At 46.0% G+C, this 24,834-nt stretch overlaps 1 protein-coding gene across 1 annotated transcript in view; it reads left to right on the top strand.

Annotated features, from left to right (window-relative positions):
* The first annotated feature begins 6,905 nt into the window (after nucleotides 1-6,905).
* The window catches only part of SMAD3 (SMAD family member 3), a 72,866-nt gene continuing 54,937 nt past the window's right edge, over nucleotides 6,906-24,834 (top strand). Inside the window, exon 1 of the mRNA XM_032194743.1 lies at nucleotides 6,906-7,318. Coding sequence (XP_032050634.1) covers nucleotides 7,113-7,318 — 206 coding nt within the window. The 5' untranslated portion in view covers nucleotides 6,906-7,112. The remainder of the gene's footprint in view (nucleotides 7,319-24,834) is intronic.

Here is a 24,834-nt window from a genome sequence, read left to right on the forward strand (position 1 = left end):
GTTTACCTCCTGGAAAAAAAAATGTATATAAAAAAATATTTTTAATTAAAATGTTCCTTGAGAATCCCTCTTGTGTGCAACAAGTAGAAATGTATTCCTCCAGAAAGTGCATTCTGCCCTTAGAGGATTTGACATGCCAGTAGTGGTGGACAAGAGGCCATTGCAAGTGGAACATGTGAAAACAGGGGCCTATTCATAAAAATAATATAAATATATTGACTTGTTAAAAGCCTTTGCTCAGGATCTTTTTTTAAAGTTCAGCTGGATACAAAATGCCCACTTCAAAAGCCAAAATGAAGACTTTAACAGATGTGCCCTGGCAAAGAAAAGGGTGTAGACACAGCAAGGAATTCAGAAGGGACAGACAGTCATATATGGGCATAGGAAAAGAATCTCAAACGAAATGCTTGTGGCTGGGAGCTCAAGTTTTCGTGTTACCTGTAGCGAGCCTCTGGGCTTGGGACTTTGGGGCCTGGCCCATGCCTTTCTTTTTTGTGTGCAGCTATTTTACTGGAGCTTTTTGCACCATTTTATTTACACAGACGCCCATCACTCCTGCAACCGGAGTAGGGGAAATGTTTTACAGGGATCAGTTTCCCTAAAACTGAGGACCTGGATCTTTATTTGGAATGGCTTTTCCTTTTTAAGTAAGAAACTTCAGGTTGCAAGACGTGGAGCAGGCTGGTGTTTGCGTGCGTGCAGCCTCTCGAGGGCCAGCCTGGCAGCAGCTATTGGTATGCAAAGTCTCGGCAGCGCTGAGCGTTTGCAGGTGCTGGCTCCTCGCAGAGCTGGGTGTTGAAAATCCCCCACTCCGTGCTGTCAGGATATCTGCGCGGCCGAGTGGATGTCTATTCTAGTAGACAGTTTTATCGCCGGGTTAATTGGAAGCATATTAATTTGAGGCTGTTAACACGTTTCTAAAGATTAGATCAGGCTTTATCCAAGTGATTGTGGTTCGACTGAGGGCTCAGCCTCAGGAGGCCTCTGTGTCCCTGCCTGCACCTCTCCTCTGTACTACATTGACTGCCACCTCCTGTCCCTTACTGAGCACACGCAAACCATGCGAGGAATTGTAGAATATCCCAACTTGGAAGGTACCTCCAAGGATCATTGAGTCTGGCTCCTGAGAGTTACCATCCTAGGTATTTTAAGATTTCAAAGTCAAGCCTCCAATGACCAAGGGAAAACAGGTTTAAAAGTGCCCATGGAGCCTCAGTACTCGCTGTGTATGTTCCTTAGCACACTGTTTTTACTCTCATGGGCACATTTTATTTTTCCAAATGTCTCCCATCTCGCGCACAGTGTGTTCCTTGTTTCCTCAGTGGGTACTGAGCTAGTATTTTGTCCTGTCCTCCCTATTCAATGTCTGGGCCTCTTATCTTATTTATGGTACACTTTCCAATCTTCTGATGAAACAATTGTCCGTCTCTCTGCTGGCTTGCATATGGTAGTAATCTGTTGCCTCTGAGTGCTCTACAGACATCAGGGGGTACTCAGCCAGCAACATTATTAGACTGTGGTGACAAATGGGGCTAGACCTCCAGAGACAGCAAGCTGAAATATAAAGGTTTTTAACAGCCTGTAGGTTCATACAGATTGATTTCAGCGGGACTTGGGTCTCTAAACACCGTAGAGGATTTGGACCCTGGCCATTTTCAAACCTGTGCTAGACGTGTGGTTCTTTAAGGAGGTTTGTAGGGACCCCAAGCACCAGGACGTCCCGCTTTACTGGAGCAGAGCTCTCAGCAGCTTCCCGTGCAGCTGTGTGCCCGGCTGCAGACCTACCCCAGGGGAGCAACCAGGCCTCCACAGGGGGAGGCACTCGCAAAAAACACACACAGTTTTGCTTGAAGTTGTCCCGTATCACATGGGAATGCTGTGACAGAGAGGGGTAAACTCCAATTTCCTAGGAGAGTTGTTGCCTGCCCTTTCTCTTCTCTAATCTCCTGTCACTGTCATCAAGCACCACAAAATGGCTGAGGTTGAAAGGGACCTCTGGGGGTCATCTGGTCCAAAACACTTTTCAAGCAGAGATACGTAGAGAGGGTGCCCAGGACCGTGTTCAGGTGGCAAAGGTCTCTTCCAGTCTGTAAAACAAATAATGTGGAGATCACATAGGCAATATAACTATATGCCTTCAGTTCATCTTCAGAGTAGCTCTGCTTGATGTCCTGGGTAGGGTGAGGACCCAGCAGAGGCCAGTTGTCATGTGAGGCAGAGAAGGCTTGGAGGCTAGGACTGGCTCACTGGGGAGATCAACTCCAGGTCAGAAGCGTCTACACAGATAATTGCCAAAAATTAGGAGAGTATATTAGAAGAAAAATTGCCCTGGACATGCTCCTACCTTGTCTTCTTTCCTTAGGCCAGAGGTACTGTCACGGTCACAGACAGGATTCTGGCTTAACTAGACCTTTGGTCAGAGGTTGTTGTGTGACTTTTATACTACAGAGCCTCTTGGAACATGCAGAGAATTAACTTGTGTGCATTAAGTATTATGAATTTTCAACAAAGCAACTTTTTGTTGGATGTGTGTACTTTTTCTCATATGTAGAAGAGAATAATTGCTGCACCCTGAAAGGATTTGTCTGAGCAGCGTCTCACAGAGTTGAAGTTAACTCTGAAGACATTAACTTTGAATGACCTTGCTTTTTTTTGTGACTCACCCCAAAAGTTATTTTTCTGTAGGTTTGTTCTGAGTGATTAAGAAGATAGGTTTGCTTGCATATAAATGCTGCTCTATGTATATATATTACCTTAACCAAGGAAAGCTCCCACACTTTCCCTTGTTTATGCATATTATGTGTGACATAGATAGAAAGTTAAATGTCATAGCACCTATTTACAATGTATGAATATAACCTAATTTAAAACTCTCTCCTCATTTTCTCATCTGCCTGTCTCACCCTTCAGTGCTGCTGCAACTTGCGTAACGTGGAACAAATGGAGCTGAGGAGGTCATGGCCCTCCAAGCAGCTCCAGGAAATCCTTATCTGCTGTGAACCTCACAGGTTTGGCCACCTGCTTCTCAGCTGTCCTGGTCAGTGCCATTGTAAAATTTCCTTCCACAAATAGGTAGTGCCCACGTAGGAAATTATACTTAATATCTGAGCGAGTGAGAGAGAGAGATGGGGGCAGTACAGTAAAAGCTGGTTCTCAACCACTCCCTGATTTTCAAACTAGCCACAATTACATGTTAAGACAGCCTGGGAGCTGTTTCAGCAGGCACCAGGCTCCCCAAAGAGCTGTCTGTTGGCTGCGTGTAGCCAGAGAACAGCAGGCTCTGGCCACGCTTCCTCCAGCCTGCTTGTTCCAGCAGGCCCCTGCACAAGGGTGTCGGGGAGGGCGCTGATGGAGCTGGCTTCGTGTCTGCCCAAATATCCCTCGTTCCCTTCTCACTGCTTGAAGGATATAAAGGGAATGTAGAGCAAAGCACAGAAGCGATTCTTCAGTCTCAGAAGCTGTTAAAGTATTTCTAATAAAAGTGCAGATGCGTGTGTGTGAGCTTCAGAGGACACCTTGTTTTTCCTGCTAATTTTATGTTGTTCCTGAATCAAAGCCCAATTTTCCTTTGTGAAAGTAAATGCTAAATCCTGCTTCTAGTTATTGATTGATCCTATGAATGAGCACGGTATGTGAGGATTATTTTTAGTAAGTGTTAAGGTGCTAGTACATTAGTAAATGACTAAGAAATGTAAGATAGCCATTAAGGGTATGTTCCTTTTTGTCAGGTGGATGTAACACGGAGGGCTGGGTTTTCTCATGTTATTGCAGACAATATTATATCCTTACTTTTCAGTAAGAGCAAACTGCAATAAGTTAAGTCCCTGAACCTGTGCTACATCACAAAGATGATTTTTGAAAAGGAAAGTAAAATATATATATCAAAAATGAATGGATAGACTTATCCAGCCCAGAGGTGGCTTCGAAGATGTCAGATGTTGTAAACCAGAGAACAGATCCAGACCATGCAAAACTGGGCCAGTCCTGCTTTTTTCTGCCTGATAACTTCTACACTATGATAGTGTCCAAAACTCTCCGAAATAAAGGGTGACTGTCTAGGGGTTCAGGAAGTCTTATTTTCATAGAACCGTTCACTCTGACAGATAACCCCAGCAGGTATACAAGTCATTCCATAAAATGTAACATCCCTAATCTCAAAAATTACTTCTACACCTTGAAACCAAAAGTCTATTTGTTTTTACTAGTCTTCACAGTGCTGCTGTGGCCTGAAGGTTAGATCAGTGATTTAGCTGCCTACGCTTCATTTGTGATGCTGTAAGCAAAGTGAGACCCAATTTGGTTTAGCGTTTAGTTAATTCTATTCACCCTTTTGCCACTAAATCACTGTACAAGTGTAAGCAAACCACTCAGCTCTTCCTCTCCTTCCCCTTATTCAAATTTACCCAGTTGATCACTTGTGATATGACTGTAATGGACTGAAGATTAGCCCATGAATATGTACAGAAAATTCTGGAAGCCACGCTGAACTGAGGCCACAGCATGAATTCTGAGTGTAGAGACGAGATCTGAGTATTACTACAAGCCTTCTGGCTGAAAAAAGTATAGAATGGTTGCCATGATTTTCTAGCCAGAGTGGCTAGAAAGTAATGGATATGGTCTCCAGCAGAAATGTGTGTTGAGGTTTTCCTGGCATAGTATTGACTTGACAAGCTTGAGGCAGGGCCTTCAGGCTTAGTTGTCTTCTGGGCTTCTTTCAGTTGCAAAATGTGCTGGTCTAGGAACTAGGAAGGCAGAAAATGATGACTAAATAATCATGATTTTAGATGTGGTGAAGTTTATACCTCTTTAAAAAAAAAAAAAAGTAGAACACAAATATTAAATGCTTGGTTCACATGTTCAGTTATTCTCTACAGTTGTGGGAACTTTTTTTCTTTTTAAAATGAAAGCTCAGATTAGTTCATCTCCAGCTACCAGGAACTAGGCCTTTTCTGAAAAACATAAATGCACGGCAAGTCAATGAAACTAGCAACAGTCAGTAATCTGTGCATCCTGCTTTTAGAGCAACTGGTGTTAATTTTTTTTTTTTCTGCATTGTTTTAGAAGTACTGAGGAACTACTTCCTCAAATGATGTTGGGATCGTCTACAGGGGCTCCACATCTCTGTACTTCAGTCATCTCAAAGCAGCCAAAAACTGGGTCAGGGCAATGATCCAAAATTTTAGTGGTGAGCCTCCAAAATTCAAGACACTCGGGGAATGTGTGTTGGGGAATAATATGAGAATTCTGGAAAAAAAAATAGGGAGGGAGTATTTAATTTGTACCCAATACTGATATTTCAAAATTTGGTAGTCAGTTTGGAACAAAACATGCTGTTTGTTTTAAATCCCTGTGAAAGCCGAGCCAGTTGCCTTTGAGCCTCAGACACTGTCTGAACCCATAGGTTTCTAACTTGCCACAAGGCAATCCATACGGTTGGCTGCTTCAAATCCGCAGGCACGGGAAGTTTTTGGATGCCGGCTTTCGAGGAGTCTCCCCACTGGGTTGCACTGGAACCTGGAATATGAGAATGTGGGTTGGCAAGGACCTGTGCGTCTGGGAGCTGCCGAGCAGCCCCGGAGGCTTCCCAAATTCAGCTCCCCATCATCCCGTCTGGTAGGATGGAGGAAGCTGGGAAGCCTTTCTCAGGCTGAAACCTCAGAATTTGGGAGCCAGGCCCCCTGAAACTTTCGCCCCTGTGTTCCTGGGCAGCTGTTGTGGGGAGCTGCGAGGCAGCTGGAGCACAGAAAGATGAACCAGCCTCGATGGAGGCACCTGGTGGCTCTGCAGGTGGCCCCCAGCCTCCTTGCTGCTTGCCAGGCTGCTCAGCACCATTTTGGGGTGATTTATCACAGCATTGGACCACTGAAGAGCTATGGTTTGTATTCACACAGGCTCCCTTTCAGCGTGAGGGGGTGATGCTGGAGACTGGGGAGTGTGACAGCCCAGTCTGCCCAGTTATGGGAAGTGAGGAACTGGAAATTTACCTGGATGTCATCCGGAGTTAGTCAAAACCGAAGCATCTCTACAAAACACCTAGATCTGAACAAACTGCCATTCTCTGACAAAAATGTTCCGTCTGAGAATTTCTGACCAGGTCTGGTGGTAAACATCTCCAGGATGTCATTTGTGCCTGATACAGGGCAAAAATTATTCGGGTACCTGGAGTCCAGGGTGGGAGGATGAGGGAATGGAACAGTAAATTAAAGGGGTTGAAACAGAAACTGCTGATTGTCCGAGCCTGACTGGCCAAGTTGTGCTCAGCTATCTGTATGGAAACACTTTTTTTTTTTTTCTTTTTTCCACAAAGAAAACAGGCACCTCAGGGGCCACATCCATCGTGCCCTGCCTGAGGGTCCCCTTGCTGAGGGGGAGCTCGTTTTTTTTGTGTTTATTTTGTGTTTATTTTCACTGCCTTCCCCTCGGTGGGATCTCTCCAAGGGTTTATGGCCGGGCTGACCCTCCCTGCCACCCCACAGCCCTGAGGGCGATCCCACACCGCGGGGCTGCCTCAGGGAGGGTCTCAACATTACAGAGAGGCCAAGAGCAGAGGGGGCGGCCGGGTGGAGCCCGTGGGGGTCTCCTGGTGTAGGGTGAGGCAGCTCCTGAAGGAATGGTGGAAGCTGAGGGGGCTGAAGGCCGAGGGAGGGAGCCCGGTGGGGGGGGAGCGGAGTTCCCGGCGGGCCGGCCGCCTCCCCGCCCTCCCTCGGCGGCGTGAGTGAGCGTGTTTGGGAGGGAAGGAGGGGGTGGAAGCCGGGCCGGGGCGGCCAGCAGGCAATTTGCATGAGAGACAGACTGGGAATGAGCTGGAGTGGGCGCCTCTCCGCGCACACAGAGCGGGGCAGGAGGAGGACGAGGAGGAGGAGGAGGAGAGGGGGGAGGAGGGAGCTGCCGCCGCCGCCGCCGGGGAGAGGCGGCGAAGTCCGGGCAAAGTTTGGTGCCGCGGGCCCCGGGTGTTGAAAGCAGCTCCGAGCAGGGAGGAGAGGGGCCGGGACGAACCGAGCCGGGCTCCCGGGGCCGGGCTTTGTGCTGCCGGCGGCCCAGCGGGGCCTGCGCGGCGTGGAGAGGAGAGGAGCGGAGCAGGGGGGCGGCGGGGCGCTGCCGGGCGAGCCAGCATGTCCTCCATCCTGCCGTTCACCCCTCCCATCGTCAAGCGGCTCCTGGGCTGGAAGAAAGGGGAGCAGAACGGGCAGGAGGAGAAATGGTGCGAGAAGGCGGTGAAGAGCCTGGTGAAGAAGCTGAAGAAGACGGGGCAGCTGGACGAGCTGGAGAAGGCGATCACCACGCAGAACATCAACACCAAGTGCATCACCATCCCCAGGTAAAAAGAAAAGGAGGGGGCAGAGCACGGAGCTGGGCACCCGGGGTCTCAGGGGATCCCCCCCCAAGGTCTGAGAGGGGGTCCCGGGGCCCTGCAGCCCCCCCCCCCCCCCCCCCCCGGCGCCACCTTGGGGCCGCTTCTTCCCCGCGGGCTCTATGGATAGTGAAAAAAGGGGGAAAAAAAAAGAAAAAAAAAACAGGCTGCAGGACGGGATTGCTGTCTAGTAACGAGAGGAGAAGAAAGTGAGAAGGGAATGTAGAGGGGGAAATATGTCTCCGGCCGAGATTCCACAAAAAAAAAAAAAAAAAAAAGTTGGAAGCGCTGTGGGCAACAGCTCCGCTTCTTGGGGGTGCTCTCCTTGTCAGGGAGTTTCGGCGTGTTCCCTAGTGCTGTTACAGCGAGGTTTGGTTGTGATAAACGTATCGGGGATAGGGGTTTGTTTGGGTTGCCCGCCTGCTTCCACGTTGGCTGGGCAGACACCGCTCCCAAGGGCGCCTCGGAGCTGTGCGGGTGCTCCCAGGGCACTTCCAATTGGGAACGCAAAGGGCAGAGCTGAGGGGATTGTCTGGAGTCCAAAAGCCATGTGGGGGTGAACGCAGAGCATAACCGACTCCTTTAATGCTGTTTCTGTGCTAGCACAAACTTTATTTTTAGCCTGGATCCCGAGATCGGTCCGTGAGACCATTATAAATCATAAAGGCTGTGTGTGTGAGGCTCCCATCGAAGCAGGATTTCCCGAGAAACTTTCAAATCGCTGGCCACGAGCAGTGTTTTATTGCTGCAGATCTGTTGCTTTCTGCGAGCCCGGCCAGATGCCTGCCGAGGCTGTTGCTGGTGGTTGTTTGGGGGGTACTTTTTTTGTGTGTGTGTGTTGTTTTCAACAAAGGCCAAAGTTCATCGCAAATATTTGAATGCTGCATAATTGTATGCTTCTGCCTGAGAAGATATCCGTGTGTGTGTGTATTCATGCTTCTCTCTCTCGCGCAAACAAATGTATGCTTTCTTGGTTGTCAGAATGATTTAATATGCAGTAGCTAATACAAAGCAGCATCTGTTGCATGAAAAAGTAAGCAAGTAGCTTGGAAATGTGGATGTTTGGAACTCCGAAAATGTTCTTCCAGCAACTGTGGTTCTTTATTTATTTATTTCCAACCGAAAAAAAAAAATAAAGTCTCCTGGTCTTTGTGGTGCTGGATGACCGTGGCTAAGATTTTGTCCACTAACACAAATGGACCCCCCTGCCTTTGTTAGAGTTGCTCTGGCCTCTTCTCCTAGTGGAAGCAAGGATCAAAACACGGAGAGCTACCACCTGACACAAATGCCTTAAAACCTGTAGTTTGAAATTCTTGGTAAGCAGTGTGCTTTCCTCAGCGATAGTGCCCTATTTAAACCACTTCCCTTAAATACCTGTTCAAAAGGAGAAAATGACTTGGGCAGCCCCGCTGATGTGACCCTGGGTGTTGTGTCTTGCTGATGCTGACCTGTTTGGGAGCAAAGCCTGGAGCCTCCTGGTGCTGCTCTTACCAGTAACAAGGTGCTGTAGCAAAAGGGAGGGAGGTCTTGGTATTTCATGATTGAAAGGAAGCAAAGAGGGAGGTGGAATAGGATGTTTTAGTTTAGAAAGATACAACTGTAAAGCTTGAAAATGAGTAACAAGACAAGCAGATGTCACGAGTCATAAATATCACCTCCAGAGATTGTCCTGGAAGAGCCTTCTGTGCAGAAGTGATTGTCTGTTTCTTGTAGACCTTGATCTGCTGAAGGAAATCAATGCAGACATTAAAACATTTCATATCCACCTGTAACACTTGCAGTTAGCTCCTTTTGTCTTGGTGCTAGTTTTTAAACACAATGTCAAGTGTAGGGCTGTTATTGTTTAAGGTGCATATTACAAAGATGCAAGTGGTGGTGGTTGGGTTAGTTTGTGCTGGGCCCTCTGCAGCAGCTTACTGAGAGGCTGGTATCTACGGACTGGGGAGTGGATTGGAAAGGAGAAACTGCTTGTCTGGAAGTTGGTGGCAGGATTGCAACTACAACAAGGCCTTGTGACTTTGTGCTGGGTCTTCTCTGGGCTGCCCTGTTTGTCACAACGTATCCTCGAGTCTGATTATCGCGTGACTTGAAATTAACGTTTGCAAGACTGTTCTGGGGTGGTTTTAGTATTTATTTCTTAAATAATACTGCGTAAGTTATTTTACTATTTAGGCAAATAAGTACGTGGGGGGGACAAAAGGGGAAAAAACATCGTTAAGGATTAGCTCATGTTGTGCATTGTCTGTAATGCATCAGTAGGCTGAATTTCAGTGGAGCTATGCCAGTGATGACTCTGGCCCAGCAGGAGCAGGGTAAGTCCAAAATTAGCTATTGTATCCATGAGACGAAGCGAGTTTCAGATGTAGAAGTGCTGGAGCTTTGCAGGAACGTTGCCTGTGGGACCAAGGGCTGCAGATGAGCTGGCAGTGTTGCGTTCCTGTAGTGACCAGGTGGGATTGAATGTAGGTTTTAAGACAGTACAAGAAAAACATAACATTAGTTTTTGTTGTGGGGTAAGGAATTAGAAGGCCAAATTTGTTCCTGCTTTCATTTCTGTCTGCTTGGAGCTGGAAATGTGCATGCTCCTCAGTACACAATCTCCCAACAGTTTATAAAACAAAGAATGGTTTATTTGCTTGTGTATTTGTTCAGCGTGTGTTACTTTTCCAAGCACTCCATTTGTAAGATGGCAGACACCTCAGGGCCCAGGTTTCTGCTGGAAGGGCCTGCGGCAGGCAGCAAAAGCCTGGAGAGACCTTCAAGGATTTCAGCACAGCACCGATGCTGGCAGGAATCTTCTTGTGTTCTTTTCTGCTGGAGCGAGAAGTCATTTCCACCTGAAAAACCTGCCAGTCTCAGACCGCCTGGTTGTTTCTTGTGCTGCTGTTGGCAGTGTTGGATGGAGCGGCTCATTTAGAGGCCTGTCCTCCCTCTGCAGCCACCAAAATCTGCCTTGCTCCACAACCGAGCTGCCTCTAACCCAGGGTGCACTGAGCTCTGGTGCTAGGAGCTGACCTAGTGAGCTGTAGCAAGCTGTGGCTGCGTGGCAGCAAGATATTTTTCCATACTGTATCAGACAATAAACTTGAAAACCTTCATTCTTTTGCCCATTAAAATAAATCCTTCGTGGTGGTTGCGTTGATCTTGAAAGCCCAGCTTTCAGAGTGGGCATTTTTATCACTCTCTGGACCAGCTGGGGGTAGAGTCCCTTCAGCACGTGCCCCAGCACAGCCACATGTGTGAGCTTATGGCCTCTCTGCAAACGAGCTCAGACCTACTCCAGCTGCTCTCAGATTGTTTGAATTTTTGGTGGGTCTGTTAGCTTCTGAGACCAAAAAGTGTGGTGGGGATGGAACCTGATGGTAGCAAAGTCAATCGTACCTGCAGAGCTCGGGTGCATCCCTGCGGACTTCATCCCTGGGAGGAGAGCAGTAAGTTCACGATGCTATTCCTGACCTGAAGAGAGGCCACGCTGTGCACCTGGCAAGCCATTAGCATTTTGCCCTAGAAACCGTGCATTAGGCTGAGTTTATCTTCTAACCTAAACAGGGGGTGGAACTGTAGAAGTCAGGAACATGTGGCAAGCACTCAGTAATTTCTGAAAGCACACAAGGTCTGAGTGGGACGGCAGGAGATGGCAGAGGCTTTGTTTCGAGAGCCCTAGTGGTGCTGCACATTAAGACACAAACCTCATGACATTCTGTAGTATATTTTCATATGCATATATTTTTTTAAACATATTATTGTATTTTTTTTTATTTTTTTTTAAATCACCAGGGGGTTTAGGGGAGCCAGGAATCTTGTGTGTAAGAAATAACTTCTTTTAAGTGGTGTGTTTTATTTAATTTAGAAAGTAGTTTTGAAGAGAGGTGGGTGTTATTTCTTGTGGAACTCATCTGATAAGGATAGAACGTACCAGCTGAAATGGAAACACGGCACATTTGCTTTTTAAAAGAAGCTGAACAAAGTGTTCCTTATGTGATTTGCATGTCGGTGGGGAAAACCAGGAATAATAAATAAGTGATTTTAAGAAGATCTTGGGTGTGAGCAAAGCTGCTGTTATGGTGATAGCTGACCGCACAGTATTTACGAGAGGTGACCGTGGTCTTAAGGCTGCCTTGATACCAGGAAAATAGGAAAACTACAAATACAGCAAGTGGCAGAGGCAGCCTTCAAGACCGAAGTATGTTTTCCTTTTGAGCCTGGTGTCCATCTAGCTTCAGCAGCATGCAAAAGGCTGCTCAGTTCAGTGTGTCCCACACAAATTCATATTTTTAATGACAATTTAAGATGTCTATTTTTTAGTTTGGCCTGTCATTGTACCTGGGGAGCTTTACCATGGTGGAGATTTGTTTCAGAGTGTGCTCAGTCCGAGCTCGGCGGTACGGCGGCGTGCTGGAGCAGCCCAGTCCCTGTCGTGCTCAGCTCCCTGCTGCAGGTAACTTCAGTGCTACCAAGCTGCGTGTTGGCCTGCGTGCTGACCCAGCTTTCTGGGCGGGTTTTTACAGCCCCGTCCTAAACTTTGTGCTGCCAGAGGCGTGCTGCTGGCAGGACCCACGTGAGCTGGTTTGGCCGGGGCAGTGGTAGTGGCTTTGCAGGTTGTTTGTGAGCAGCTTTTGTGGCATCCGTGTGACTTCGCAGGTCGGTCTAAAGGTGAAAATACGGGAAGTGCACAGGGACACGCGGCCTTTAGTCAATGTACTTTCTGCCTGCAGTCACTCGTGCCCCTCAGTGCCCTTCTCCTCTGCCTCCTGGTCATCTTGCCAGAGGTTCAAGCTTCACAACCAGGGGCTTCTCCCCACAGCCCCTCCAGCTTCTCCCTGCCCATCCATCAGTCACTGCCTCTGGTGTTAGCCTGAGGAATAGCACGTGTAGTTGACTTTGAGTTCACACTATGCCATTTTTAAAAAGAAAGCTCTGCCGATAAGCTGAAGCAATAATGTTGAAACAACCATGTTGTGACTCCACATTCAGTCGTGTTGGTCAAAGCGAAGGAATTGGGGAAAGGAGGTCAGGGAGAAAGCATCGCAGCCCCCTAGCTCAAAGCAGTCGCTGCTGGAATGCCACATCCACCCCAGTCCTTGGTAAGGCATCGTCTCAAATTGTAACCTCTCGGTCAGCAGGCAGTGACATTCAAAACCTTGTCAATACATGGGTTTTGTGTGTATTTTTTCCTTGGGAAGCGTAGGCCAGCCAGCATTTTGCAGTAAAACCAGTGCTAAAACTCCTCTTGACTTGAAAGACCACAGGACAATGTTTGTATGGAAGCACTGATGGGCTAATGGGGAAAAAATTGCGTTTTACCATTTCTTGAGATGCTTTCAAATATTCATATTTCTGCTTTTTTTCTGCTCCCTTTTCTCGAGAGACTAAATATTTAAAATAGCTTCTGAAAAGACTCATAAGATTCTCATTATATTGTGTAGTAAGTGTTGAATCTTTGTGAAATAAAATGTTTAAAATGGTTGCTTAACTTTTATAGTATTAGGAAAAGACCCTGAACATCGCAGTCATTTAAATATAATGAGAAATAAATGCAAAAAATTGATGAAATCAAGAAATGCACACTGTACAGGATTATCACATCAGGGATCCAATTAAAATGAGCTCTTCTAATAAATATTGGTTTAATAATGTAAACTTGTGATCGCTTTATTATTGCAACAAAAATAAAATTAACAAGATTTAATGGACTGAGCAGCCATTAATTTTCACTTGTTAATTTATTAGGAGCTTCTAACACTGTTAGATGCACAATAATGCTATTATCCTGCATGAACTACTTTCTGAAATAAATAGGGCCAAACGGTGCTTGAATTAAATTGAAATCAGATTTTATTCCCAAATTATCTTTTTTTTTTTTTTTTTTTTTATTATTATTGTTGTTGTTGTTGTTGGTATTTTCTCTAGCTTTCCTCTACTGAGTGCAATTAAATTTTCAGGGATGGGATGCAGCACTCTCTTCCAGTAAGGCTTATGAATAGTCCTAATTAACTTTTGTCCTTGTCTGCCTCGATGTGCTGTGCAGAAAGCTTTTTCCAGTCCAAAGCTGCTCGTGCTGACTGGCAGTGAGGAGAGCAGCCGGGAGCGGGGGGAATAAAGACAGGGCAGAGGTTCTCGTCCAGACCCTCCAGTTGTAGTGGGCTGACTCCACCGAGCTTAGCAAATGTTTGCTAATTGCGTTTGGTTACATGTGCCTCCAGTCCAAAGAGAGGCAAGGAAGTTGTTAATAACTGGGCTCTTGTGCTTGTCACTGGCAGCCCAACTTTCTGTGCAACAGAAGGGACGGTAACGTGTCGCTTTTTGCAATTATTGGTGCTTTTAAAGCTGTTTTGAAGCCCTGTGGGCCTGATCCTCATCTGCTCGCAGGTCTCTTTGGCATTGCTGTCAGCCCGGACTGCCCTGAGGCAGGCAGGACAGCTGGGCTGGGGCTGCTAGAAGCAGAAGGAAAGGGCAGAGCTTGCTCTTTTGCCCTTAAAGGCTTGATCTTGAAGCACAGGTCAGAACCGTGAGCATGAATAAACTGTTTACCCATGATAGTAGGAGCCCTTTTAATAAATAAATAAAGTAACCCTTATCTTCAGAAGAGCTCAGGCAGGTAAGAAATCCCAACATCCTGCTTCCTAGAGGATCGGACAGGAATTGCGTGAGCTCCAGAATCCAAAATCTTCATCGTCAACTGCAAAGGTTGAGTAAAGTGTGGATGTTGTAGGTGCTTTGGGTGTCCACGCTTGCTCATTTAGGGACAGGCAGGTTTCTGTGTCCTGCGTGGCTCCGTGTAGCACAGACAGCCTGAGGCTGTTCAAAGCAAGCAGATCGGGATATCAGCATGCCCCAGCATTTGTTTGAAGCATTGAACCTTCCTTTCCTTGCAGTGGAAGTCTCCCCGTGTGCTCAGCGTGAGTGATAACCACTAATGCTGGCCTCTCTCGCATCCCCAACACGTTTCTGCAGAGGCAGATGTCAGTGGGTAGGAGCAGCACTGGGGAAAGGACACCAGGAAGCGTGGGGAGAAAGCGGTGGCTGTTCCTTCTGGGTTTGCCTTTGCCAAGTTTCCTGCTTGTGCTCAGAATCACGCTGTTCCACGAGGAGTCGGTTTGATTGCATTTTTTTAATTGCTAGGAGCTGCTGTTGATGTGGGAGAGATGAAATAATAAAACTAATTGGCGAGCCTCATGAGAAAGTGTACTTAAAAATAAAAATGCAGTAAAATTTACCTGCTAGCACCTCTTCCAGGCTTCATGGTCCTCAGGAAGGAGAGACCTCGGGGTCAAGGTGTTAGGTGGACCATCCTTAGCTCACTTCACAATTTGTTGTTATCTAATCTGGAAACTTCAGTAAGCTTTGGCTTACAAATTGTGCTATAGAAGAGGTTGGAGATTGTCTTGGAATTGGTGATGTTCGTTAACCATAACACAATCCGTCCAGAAAAGGAACTCAAACCAGAAATTTCTTACTTTGTGGTGAGGTTGCAGCCAGCCGTAGTTGAATGATGGATGCTGATACTGACTCTTTTCGAACAATAAAAGAGGAAAAACTTTGTCCTTCCCCTTCTAGTTGCTTTAACATAAAAGAAGAAATTCGTTGACTCTGATTCTCTTCACAGACGTAGAAAGTTAACATTCCCCAAAATGTTGGGCCATAGCAGAGGACATCTGTGGCATGAGGTTGCAGCTTTGTTTCTGTGCCGACCCTGCAACTGTTGTTAGGGCTTTACCTACCCAACTTGGAGAACACTTCTTCCAAAATTTCCTTCCCTAACTGGATGGTAAGTGTTGCTGTGTGGGAAGACAAAGACCCAGCTACAAGCACCTTTAATTTTGTTGTACACAGAAAGAGCAGATGTGGTTTTTTTTCATAGAGATACAAAGTCTGTGGTTTCTACACGTGGAACTGTACAGAAATGTCCTTTTCTTCGCGTTACTTGTTGAACAAATTGTTGTTCCCCTTGGGTCAGATGCATAGCCAATCTGTAGCACACCTGTAAAAGTATCTGAAAAATTATATCAGTGTTTAAACATCACACTTCACCTAAAAGAAAGGCGGACAAGCAGCTGGAGGTGGGTCTTTTCCCACTCTTTTTGCATTGTAATTGTGTAATTACATGGACTGCAGTAATCTTACTTGATTTACATGCAACCAAAAGGAGAGTTGGGCCAGCACGAGAAGGCGGTGAACTGAAAATGGAGGAGAGAGGTGTCTGCAGGTTGAGTACTGTCAGGGCTCTGTCAGATTCAGGGCTTTTGGGGCTTCTGGGGGTTCTCCTCTGCAGGACTGGAGCCTGCCCAGCAAACCCCGCGTGGCTGCAGCGTGTCCCGGCCCTGGGCTGGAGCACTGGCAGGACATCAGGCGGGGCTGAGCTGCGAGTTTGGTGAAAACGAGCCTGGTCCACGGAGCATTTCATTCCTGGAGGAGTGCTCACTCCCTTTTCATTGAGGGTTTTCCGATGGGCGCTGGCGTGGCTTGGCAGAGGGCCCCCGCGTTTCGTGGCTGCGATACCCCTGGCAGCGGGGCTGCCCTTGGCAGCGGCTCCCGGGCCTGTGCACAAGGCATTTGGCTGTTCTCACCGGGGTTTGTTGTTTTTGTTGTTGTTTGCTTTGTGTTTTCTTTTCTCCTTTTTGCTGTTTAGCCAGCTTGCATGCCGATGGTGAAACCATTACAATGTGCTTCTCCTCGAGCACCCCTGCCACCTCGCCGCTAACAGCCTGCAAAGAGAGCAAAGAGTCGGGCTGTGTGCTCAGTAAAGCCCCTCAGCAATCCAGGCCTCGAACTCAGAAGCTAATAACATCGATCCTTTCTTTCTTCCCCCATGCCAGCCTGTTGGAGGCAAGGTCTAGAAGAGTTACTGATGTTGGCCTGGAACCTGAGGCTGAACTCGGGTGAGCTCTGGAGACCCCAGGATAATTATCTGGTACGATTTTCACAGGCAGGGCATGGTGACACTTGCATCCCGTTGGGCTAATCTTGCCCTGTACCTGCTTCTTGGGCCTATATTTACCTCATTTACTGACCATGTGCTTCACGTGAGTCAAATCTGTCTTCAGGTTTGCTCAAGTTTGCTTAAACTCGCTTTTTTTTGCCTGTTTAATGTTTTATTTTCAAAATTCTTTCCTTTTTGTCATTTTTTAATGACCAGTGGAGTCTTTTTGCAGATGATTTCTGTTAGCACAATGGAAAGTGGGATAAAGCTGATTGGAAACCACTGCATTAGAGACGGGCTTTGGAAAATAACTAAATGTGAATTAAAAAAAAAAAAAAAATCACTGTCTGATTATCAAAGCTAATGTTACTGTATGGCTGGTTTCTGTCGCCAGTAGAAGTCTGCTGGCATTCTGCAGATTGTTTTGAGCTTTGCTCTGATTTTCATGCCGTAAATAACTTGTGTGTAGGTAGGCAGCTGATCACCGAAGCTTTTTCCCAAATCTAGTTTTGTTTGTTTGGTAGAACTCTAGGCTGAGAGTTCGAGCATCGGGCTGCAATTGCATCTTTGCTTTTCCCAGCCATAAATGAATTCAGATGGGTTTTCAGTTGTGGATTACTGCCTAATGGATGTATGTTATTTTCAGTCTTCCCCAACCACCTCAGGTTTTGTTCCGTAGCACCGTGTACCATTGAGCAAAATATTTCACCTACTTGTACCTCCCTCTTCACTACCTGGAAAATACAGCACTTACCTCACAAGGATGTCAGAGAATTTAATAACGGTAGTGAAAAGCTCTTCAGGCCTTGAGAGGGAGTTGCAAAACTCGGTGCCTCGCTCCTTTAAAAAGCTTTCTGTTGCTGCTCAGCGTCTCTTCCGTACTAAGAAAGCAGCTTTAATTTTCGCTGGAAACTTTCTTTGAAAATATGTAGGTGCTACGTCAGTGGGAATATTAGGATTCCATGGATGTTTCGTGGTCAACCTTCCCTGGCTTTGCATAATGGTTATCTATTCATCTCGGCGTGGTACCTCCCGTCCGCACGGCATATTTTGACTGGTTGATACACATCATGCCACAGTGGTCTGCTACCGAGCTGAAGCTGCGAGTCTGTTAGCACAAGTCCAGGGGAAACACTATACATGTCGCCTCCTGTTTTCGTTTAAGTAATATTGTATAACCATATGTGGATATAATGCCATCCAAACACACCACGGTAAATGAAACAAATGTGTTCGTCGAGCGGTTGTGCTGTTGCTAGCAGACTTTTACGGCCGTGCCCCACGGCAGCACGTGTTGGAAAAGCTAAATACTTGTGTACCTATAGCTGGGCTCTTTTACCGAGCTTTTTGGCAGCCGCTGAGTGCTGGGCAATTGTGAGCATCTATTTGCTGTAAAACTCCTTTGCATCTGAAGACTTCTGGTGAGTTGTTCTGAAAGAGATGACTGAAAACTAATAGCTGGCCATCTGGCTGGAAACGACATTATTAATTAAGCTTTCTCTTTTTCTTTTAAATCATTTACACGTTTGAAATAAATACTCTTTTCAAAGGTATTGAAGCAAGATGAATTTGAATTCTTGCGGTGGGAAGCAGTGCATTTAATGTATCTCTTCACCAAAGTTAAGGATCAAGAAGTAATGCTTGAGATCATGGTTATTTAGATTTCTGAAGAGCAAAACAACCTCTGCGTTAGTCCTTGTGTGTTTTAAACAGTTGCTTTATATGAAAAACAACAATCAAGCTCCAACGCTGACTGCTACTCCCATTTAAAAATAAAAAGATCTTTACTATGCAGTATCCCTCAAGTCCTTTTAAGCACCTTTTTCATCACGGTCTTTCCACAGCCTGTTGAAGGGCTCGTGCACGCCTGAAGGGCGTTCGTGACCTCTCATTTCATAACACAGGCCTCAAAGCCCTTTACAGCAGAACAGTTTTAGTCCCCTTCTGCAGGTGGGGATAGTGAAGTCCTGAGAACTTGATTGAGGTGCGTGGGGCAGAGGCAAAGCATCCTTTAGGGTTCAAGCACCCTAGGGCCTGCTGCAGCACTCTATACTGAAGGTAGGTGTGACATTATTCTCCAGGGGGCATCTTCCCATGCCCTGGATGGAAGCAGGAGGTGTTTTGAAAGCTGCTCTTCCTGAGTTATGCCAATAATTCCCAACATATTCATAGCACCCATAATTACATTCATAAAGCTCATTTAAATACAGGAAGAGGCCGCTAGGATTATGTCTTTATCCAGGCCGTTTTCTGACGCTTTTGGAGGAGAGACCGTGGTGTTGGGATCCACTCGTGTCTGGCTGCTGCATTTTTATCCTGTGGGTAAGCAGGCACGGTCCTTGCAAAACCTTCTGCTGCGATGGCATTCGGGAAAGGTGTGTCCTGTGAACACAAAGGCACTTGTGGCCTCGGGGATGTTTGTTTCTACTGACCATGACCTTCTGCAAACGTCATTGCGGAGATGTTTTATTTAAAAAAAGGACTCTGTAGAGCTGTGTGTTTTTGTGTACAGCCATGTGGCTGCATAACCTACGTGAAGAAGGGCTGAAAGTGCTGAGGACTTCTGGAGATACTTGAAAGATGATACAGCATTTAGTATTTGATTTACTTGAATATTTTCCAGGCTTAGGATGAGTATATCTCTTTACTGTCATGATTGGTACCTTCAGGGTCCCTTGTAATTCTTATTGATATGTCTGAAGGCCAGAAGAGTAAACTTTAATTCAAGCCTGCCTGTAAGTACTGCCGTTCTCCAGATATCCTGGGGACATCAGGAGAGCAGTATAGCTGTGTAGGTACACGAAGAGAGAACCCTTAAATAGTGCTCTGGCTTAGAAGAATTGTTTCATGTAAACATCCCCTCAGTTTCCCCTGTAGTTCTCCATTTGCTGATGATGTCTGTGCTGTAAAATTGGAGTGCCAGGTACAGATGGACACACACAAGCGAGCAGAGGCCTTGGAAATGATGGCTTGAAATTGAGTTCTCTAAGCCACTGCTTTGCATGCCAGGCTCTACTGGTTTGAAAGCCCTGTTGAGATAGCTGCTTCTAAACAGGAATAAAAATAGACATTTGAGTGTTCTGATTTTAGAAAAAAAGCATTTATTGGATTATGATTGGCTGATGACTTTGAAGCTGGAGACAGTTTTGTATTACAGAGCTTCTCACTCTGCTTATTCTCTCAGTTCCCGTTCGTTCCCCCCCTCCTTTTTTTTTTTTTTTCTCTTTTCTTGCTTTCTATTTTTAGGATGGCATTTCAGAGTTTCTGCTACTGGCAGGCCAGCTACTCCAGAAGAAAAAGAAAGAAAGGTGGGAGGTAGAGCTAATGAGCACTCATAATCTGTTATTAATTTGGGTTTTGAGTGTTACGTTCGAAGTTTGTATGTTTCCAATTTATCTGATAGTGGATGAAAGCTCTGCTTGCACTTGAAGCCATCAATTCACGCGTTCTGACAGTCCCTGTGCACTGCAGTGGAAGAGAGGAGAGGTGGGAAGTTGGGAGCCTCAATTCTTTATGTCCAGCAGAACTAGCTCCAGGTAGAAAACGGGATTTTAGTTGGCCTGTTTGTGGAGGAAGAATAAAATAATGAATTGGGACATAATGGAAAAAATCATAGTACTCTATCAGCATTTGAACAAAAGATGAATAACCTTTGTTTAGGATATACGTGTGCCTGTATGAATGCACTCATGGGATGGTGCTAATGCTGGTCAGGGATCCCAGGTGCTCCGTGGGTGTGATGTGTGCCTTTAGGACTTAGGTTTTCTTGCGGGCTTGGTTTGTTTTTCTTTGTGTGTTTCGGGGTTGGGGTGGTTTTTAGGCTAAATACTGTTTTTCTTCCTGTTTTAAGCCTTAAACAAGAGGGAGGGATGGCTGCTTGGAGGGCAGGATGAACAAAAGTGTTCTTTGTTACAAAAGCAAACAGTGCAAGTTAGTGTGGCAACGTGTAAAACAGCCCAGGCATAGGTGTTCTGCTTTCTGAAGCCTAAGCAGGATTTAATTCTTGTTATTAGTCCAGTAAGTCATTTTTTCATCTCTGTGACTTCTGGGCTGTCCCTTTTGCACGTGCAGAGCAGCTTTGAGTTTGTATCACGACGAAAGAATAGTTGGGGAAGCATAAAGAACTTTGTCACACTTTTGCTTTAGAATCACATCTTGCTTTTACAGATCACCTTGTATTTCATCCCTAGTTGTGGTTTGCAGCACTTGGAACTACAAGGAGTATTTTTCTAGATTCATTTGGGGGTTGATAGTTCTCAAAAGCTGGCCGAAAGCTGGTCCAGCGTGGCTGCGTATGTAATGTATTGCTACACATTAAATCACTGAAGAATTATTTTTAGAAAAGCAGGATTATTTCAAAACGCAGGCCGTAAGTTTTCTAACAATGATTCAGTAACTTAGTCCTGTCGGTCAGAGATTGCACCTCCCATTGACTTGAATCCAATGCAAGCTTGCAGGATATATATTTATATTTATTTTTTTTTATATATATATATATACACGTTTTATTATTATTATTATTTTTACAGCAAGTAGAGTTACTCAGAGGTACTTCTGCTCCTTAGAACAGCACAGAAGTCTCTTGTTTTGTAAAAACTGATATGTGTAGCCTGTTTTGCTAGCTATCACGGGGACTGAGGTCTGCTTCTTAATCTGACGTTGGCAGCCCTTTGGGAATGCAGTGTACAGGCTTGCTCATAAGCTAACCTTTCTCCGGTTTTGTTTCTGGTGTTATCTCCTGGCACAAAAGACAGGCGGAGTGAGCAAGTGAAGGGTTTAAATCTCGCATTTTTTTGTACTTACTGCAGTGGGTTGTAGGGGCTGAGGGAAGAGGTGACAAAGGAAACTGTTCCTGTGTGTTAGCAGCAGTCTACGTGGATGAAACAGCTCACGGGGTCTTTTCGTGGGGGAAACTTCAGCAAAGTTTTCCCTAGGTTGAAGAAAGCCACTACAAATGTCTTCCACTAGCTGGCAGATGCATCCAAGCCAGCTTGTCATTGCAAGGCTGGTGCAAGTTGGGAGAGCAATAACCCCCAGTTTTTGTCCGCTTTTTCTCTTATGCTTTAACCCTGAATACTTTGCTGTTGTGCCACTAAGTGGCAAAGCAGATTTGGGCAGAGTCAACATCTGAGGCTGCACTTCTGTGTCTCGTTAGCGTTGTGTGGAAGCCAAGTTCATTTCAACAGAAGTGACAACTCCAAATGATCTTGTTTCCATGCGCTTTTACACTGTCGTATCTCTACATGTTATGATAATGAGCCATCAGTAGCATCATTTTGTTTATGATTTCCACTTCTCCAAGCATAGTTCTCGTTACCTACAAACCACCGTAGGAACATTACTCACCGGGGGAACCACTTGGCTTTGAAGATGCAGCTACGAAGAAGCATTTTGTTTTCTCAACGTCCTACGCCGGTGACTGGTAGTTTCTTGTCGCTTCCAGGGACTGTTCAATACAAGTTTGTGGCTTTGCTAGCAAAAAGGTATGTAGTGATTCCCTGGTTAACTGGCATCTAACCGCATGAAAAGCCTTCACAGTTGGCCATGTGGCAACTGTCCTTACAAGTGCCTCTGAAGTGAATGATGCTGAGGATTCAGGCTCCCTTCTGATGTCCACTTCAAAGAGAACACTGAACAATGCCTCCTTGTGCAAGGTAAGGAGCCTGCTAGAGGTCACATCCCTAATGAAGAACTTGAGCTATCCTTAGCCCAGCACTTTTCATGAGGGTTGAAAGTGTTTTGCGTGCTGGAACAAGGTGTTACAGCCAAGCGAAGTGTGGGTACGGGACTGGCTGGGTGTTGCCAGACTCTGCAGGGATTTGGCGTTCTTCTCGTGGAAGGTGAGCAGCCGGCTGACCCTTGTGCAACTAGCAAATGAGCAGCCTTTGAAATATTCCTCTGTCTTCTTAACCAAGTCTGGCCCTGCAATTCGAGCACTTGTTAGCACACAGATAAGTTAATTATACCGGAGGCACCGTTGCCCTGCGATTGCCTAATCTTTCCGTGTGCAATAACTGGTTACCGAGATATCTGGGATAATGCAGATGTGAAGTGTTGAAGCTTTATGGGACTCCTCTTCATTGCAAATCTGCTAGATCACTGCTGTGCGTGTCATCAGGGACGAGCACGTTCCAGAATACAGCAGCATCACTGTCACCGAGAGGAACTGTGCCTTGAGTGTACCAAATGAAGGTGTACTTAAAGTCTTATTTTCTTTAAGTTAAGTAGCTAAAGTTAAATAAAATAATTTTGTGTTATTTTAAAGTATCATTGCCATCATGTGGTGATGTTCAAATGCATCTCTAGTGTACCTTCCTTGTCTTTTGCCTTAGTTGAAGCCCTTTGTTGAGGTTATTTCAGCTAAACCCTCTCGTTCTCTGGCATTCGGTCTCTTCTCTGCCTTGCACTAGCAGTACTTGAAGTGATAGATCAGCACCTAATAAAAGTGGGATTATCTCTAAGCTGAAAGTAAGTAGAAAGAGCCTACTGTGGAAATTAGAGGGCTTGCTTGTCATTACTGATTCATTTCATAATACTTGTGGTAACTTCCAGCACTGCAATCAGCACGGCGAGGGTCTTCAGAGGACTTTGTCACAAGCTGGATTTTGCTGCTCGCAAACTATTTAGACTTTGGCTGCTCAGCCTGTTCAGATGATCTCCCCCAATCATGCAAATATCACAAGCTGTTCAACCAGTTCATTTATTCTGTTGGAAGGGCAGAGGGGGAAAAACAGCCTTGACTTGCACCCTGGAGGGACGCTATGCAAAACCAGCCGAAGGTTTCTGGGGCGGGAGCTGCGGAGTTTTCTATTCTTTTGTTTATTGTACTTTGCTTTCTGTCATCTCTTGGTGAATAATGAATAACAGTAATAGTATGCTGCGAGACATGAAATCTGGAAGTCTTTATTCCAATGTGTGTGTGAACCGTAGTCATCACCAGAACTTATTTTCTCACGGGCTGGTCCGGTAAGTGCCTGGGGGAAGGAGCTTGCAGCTATCTTTGTAATACGGTCTCGGGGACGCTGGTATTTCAGCTCCCCGGCTCTCCTGTGCATAGCAATTACCGTCCGTTGTGCCATCAACACCTGCCTCTAATTTCTGGTAGCAACAAAGGACCCTGCGTGCTGTATAATCCCTTTGCTGTTTGTGTACAGAGGGCTTTGCTTTTACAGTCGAGGGCTAGGAGACACCGCAAAGGCAGATGAAAGCTCAGTAAAGCAGTTGTTGCAATAGGCCTAAAACAAACATAAATTTTGGTGAGGTTTTTCCTTCCTTCCCTTCGTGGTTTATTTTTGTCTTTATTTTTGATAGGGGGGAGGGGGAGTGGGGAAGGCATCTCGAAGCACGAAAGCTGCGAAATCGTCTCGGGGTTTGTGTGTGCTGCTTGGTACTTTCTTGTTGTTGTTTTTTTTTTTTTTTTTTTTTCCCCCACCAGCTCCTCCTTTAAGAACAGCTTGCTTTAAATTAGGATTTCCATGAGCTCAGTGCTGCAGCGAGCTTCCCATGGCCGGCCCGGTGTGCCTGCAGAGCTGTAGGAAGCCCTTTTGCCCCGTGAACGTTGGGATGAGTAATAGCAGACCCACCAAATTCACATGTGCTCGAGGACAGACGTGTTCTGAAGAGCCTTGCCAGGCGGAGTCTCGTAAAAGCCACTGGAACTATTCACATGTCTGAGTCTGGCCGTGCGATTCCCTTCCCAAAATCTGCCGCTGCTTGGGCATGGGATTGCCCGAGGCGTTGTCAGATGTGTGTGTTTCTGAGGGGCTGCCTAGCCTGCAGGGATATTTCTTTAATTTTCCTTTTCACTTTTCGGAGCAGATCTGTTCAGTGCTCGGGTTGCTGCTGGCTGGGCTCGGTAAGCATTTCGAGCTTTGGATGAGGATTGCTTGGGAAGTGATTTCTAGCTTGCAGCGACTGCAGTCTGCTTACTAAATATATATTTAACATCGTTAGTTGGGTTTTTAAAGAAAATGGAACATGTCGTAATTAGTTTAGGTGCTTGTTTCTAGAAACCCAGCCTCTACTGGCAAGCAAATAAAAAGCAAAAGGGGCTGAGTAAGGATGCAGCTCCGTGTTTACCCTGAGTTAGTCTAATAGGAGATTGCTTTTAGAAGACACAATCCCATTTCTGTCTGTCCGTGCCCGAGTCTGCTGCTTGCTTGCGCGGGGTTTGCTGTGCTTGTCAGAGCTGCTTTGTATCTTTGCAGCGACAAGATCACCTCGTGTGATATCCTGTAATGCAGCGCTGCGCATCGCGCTTGTGGCTAGAGATGGGACCTCGGTGCCAAATTCGGTAACTTGTACAACTGTATCTTCTAGAAACGCATCCTGTCTTCGTTTAAAGGGATGCCAGTCTTGTTTTTGAAGCGAGGAGACTATTAGCTGTTGAAAAAAGCGTGGCAGATATCAGCTGAAGCTGCCTGCTGTCAGCTTACAGCATGGCTTCACTATATATACCTCCCTTGGCTAGGCTGGAGGGTCTTGCAGTATTCCCTTTTTCCCCTCTGATTAACATATTCTTGCATTGTTGTGATTAAGTTGTCAGTCAGTCATTGTCTTATCA

This window comes from Aythya fuligula, chromosome 11, assembly GCF_009819795.1.
Source record: "Aythya fuligula isolate bAytFul2 chromosome 11, bAytFul2.pri, whole genome shotgun sequence".
Taxonomy (NCBI): Eukaryota; Metazoa; Chordata; class Aves; order Anseriformes; family Anatidae; genus Aythya; species Aythya fuligula.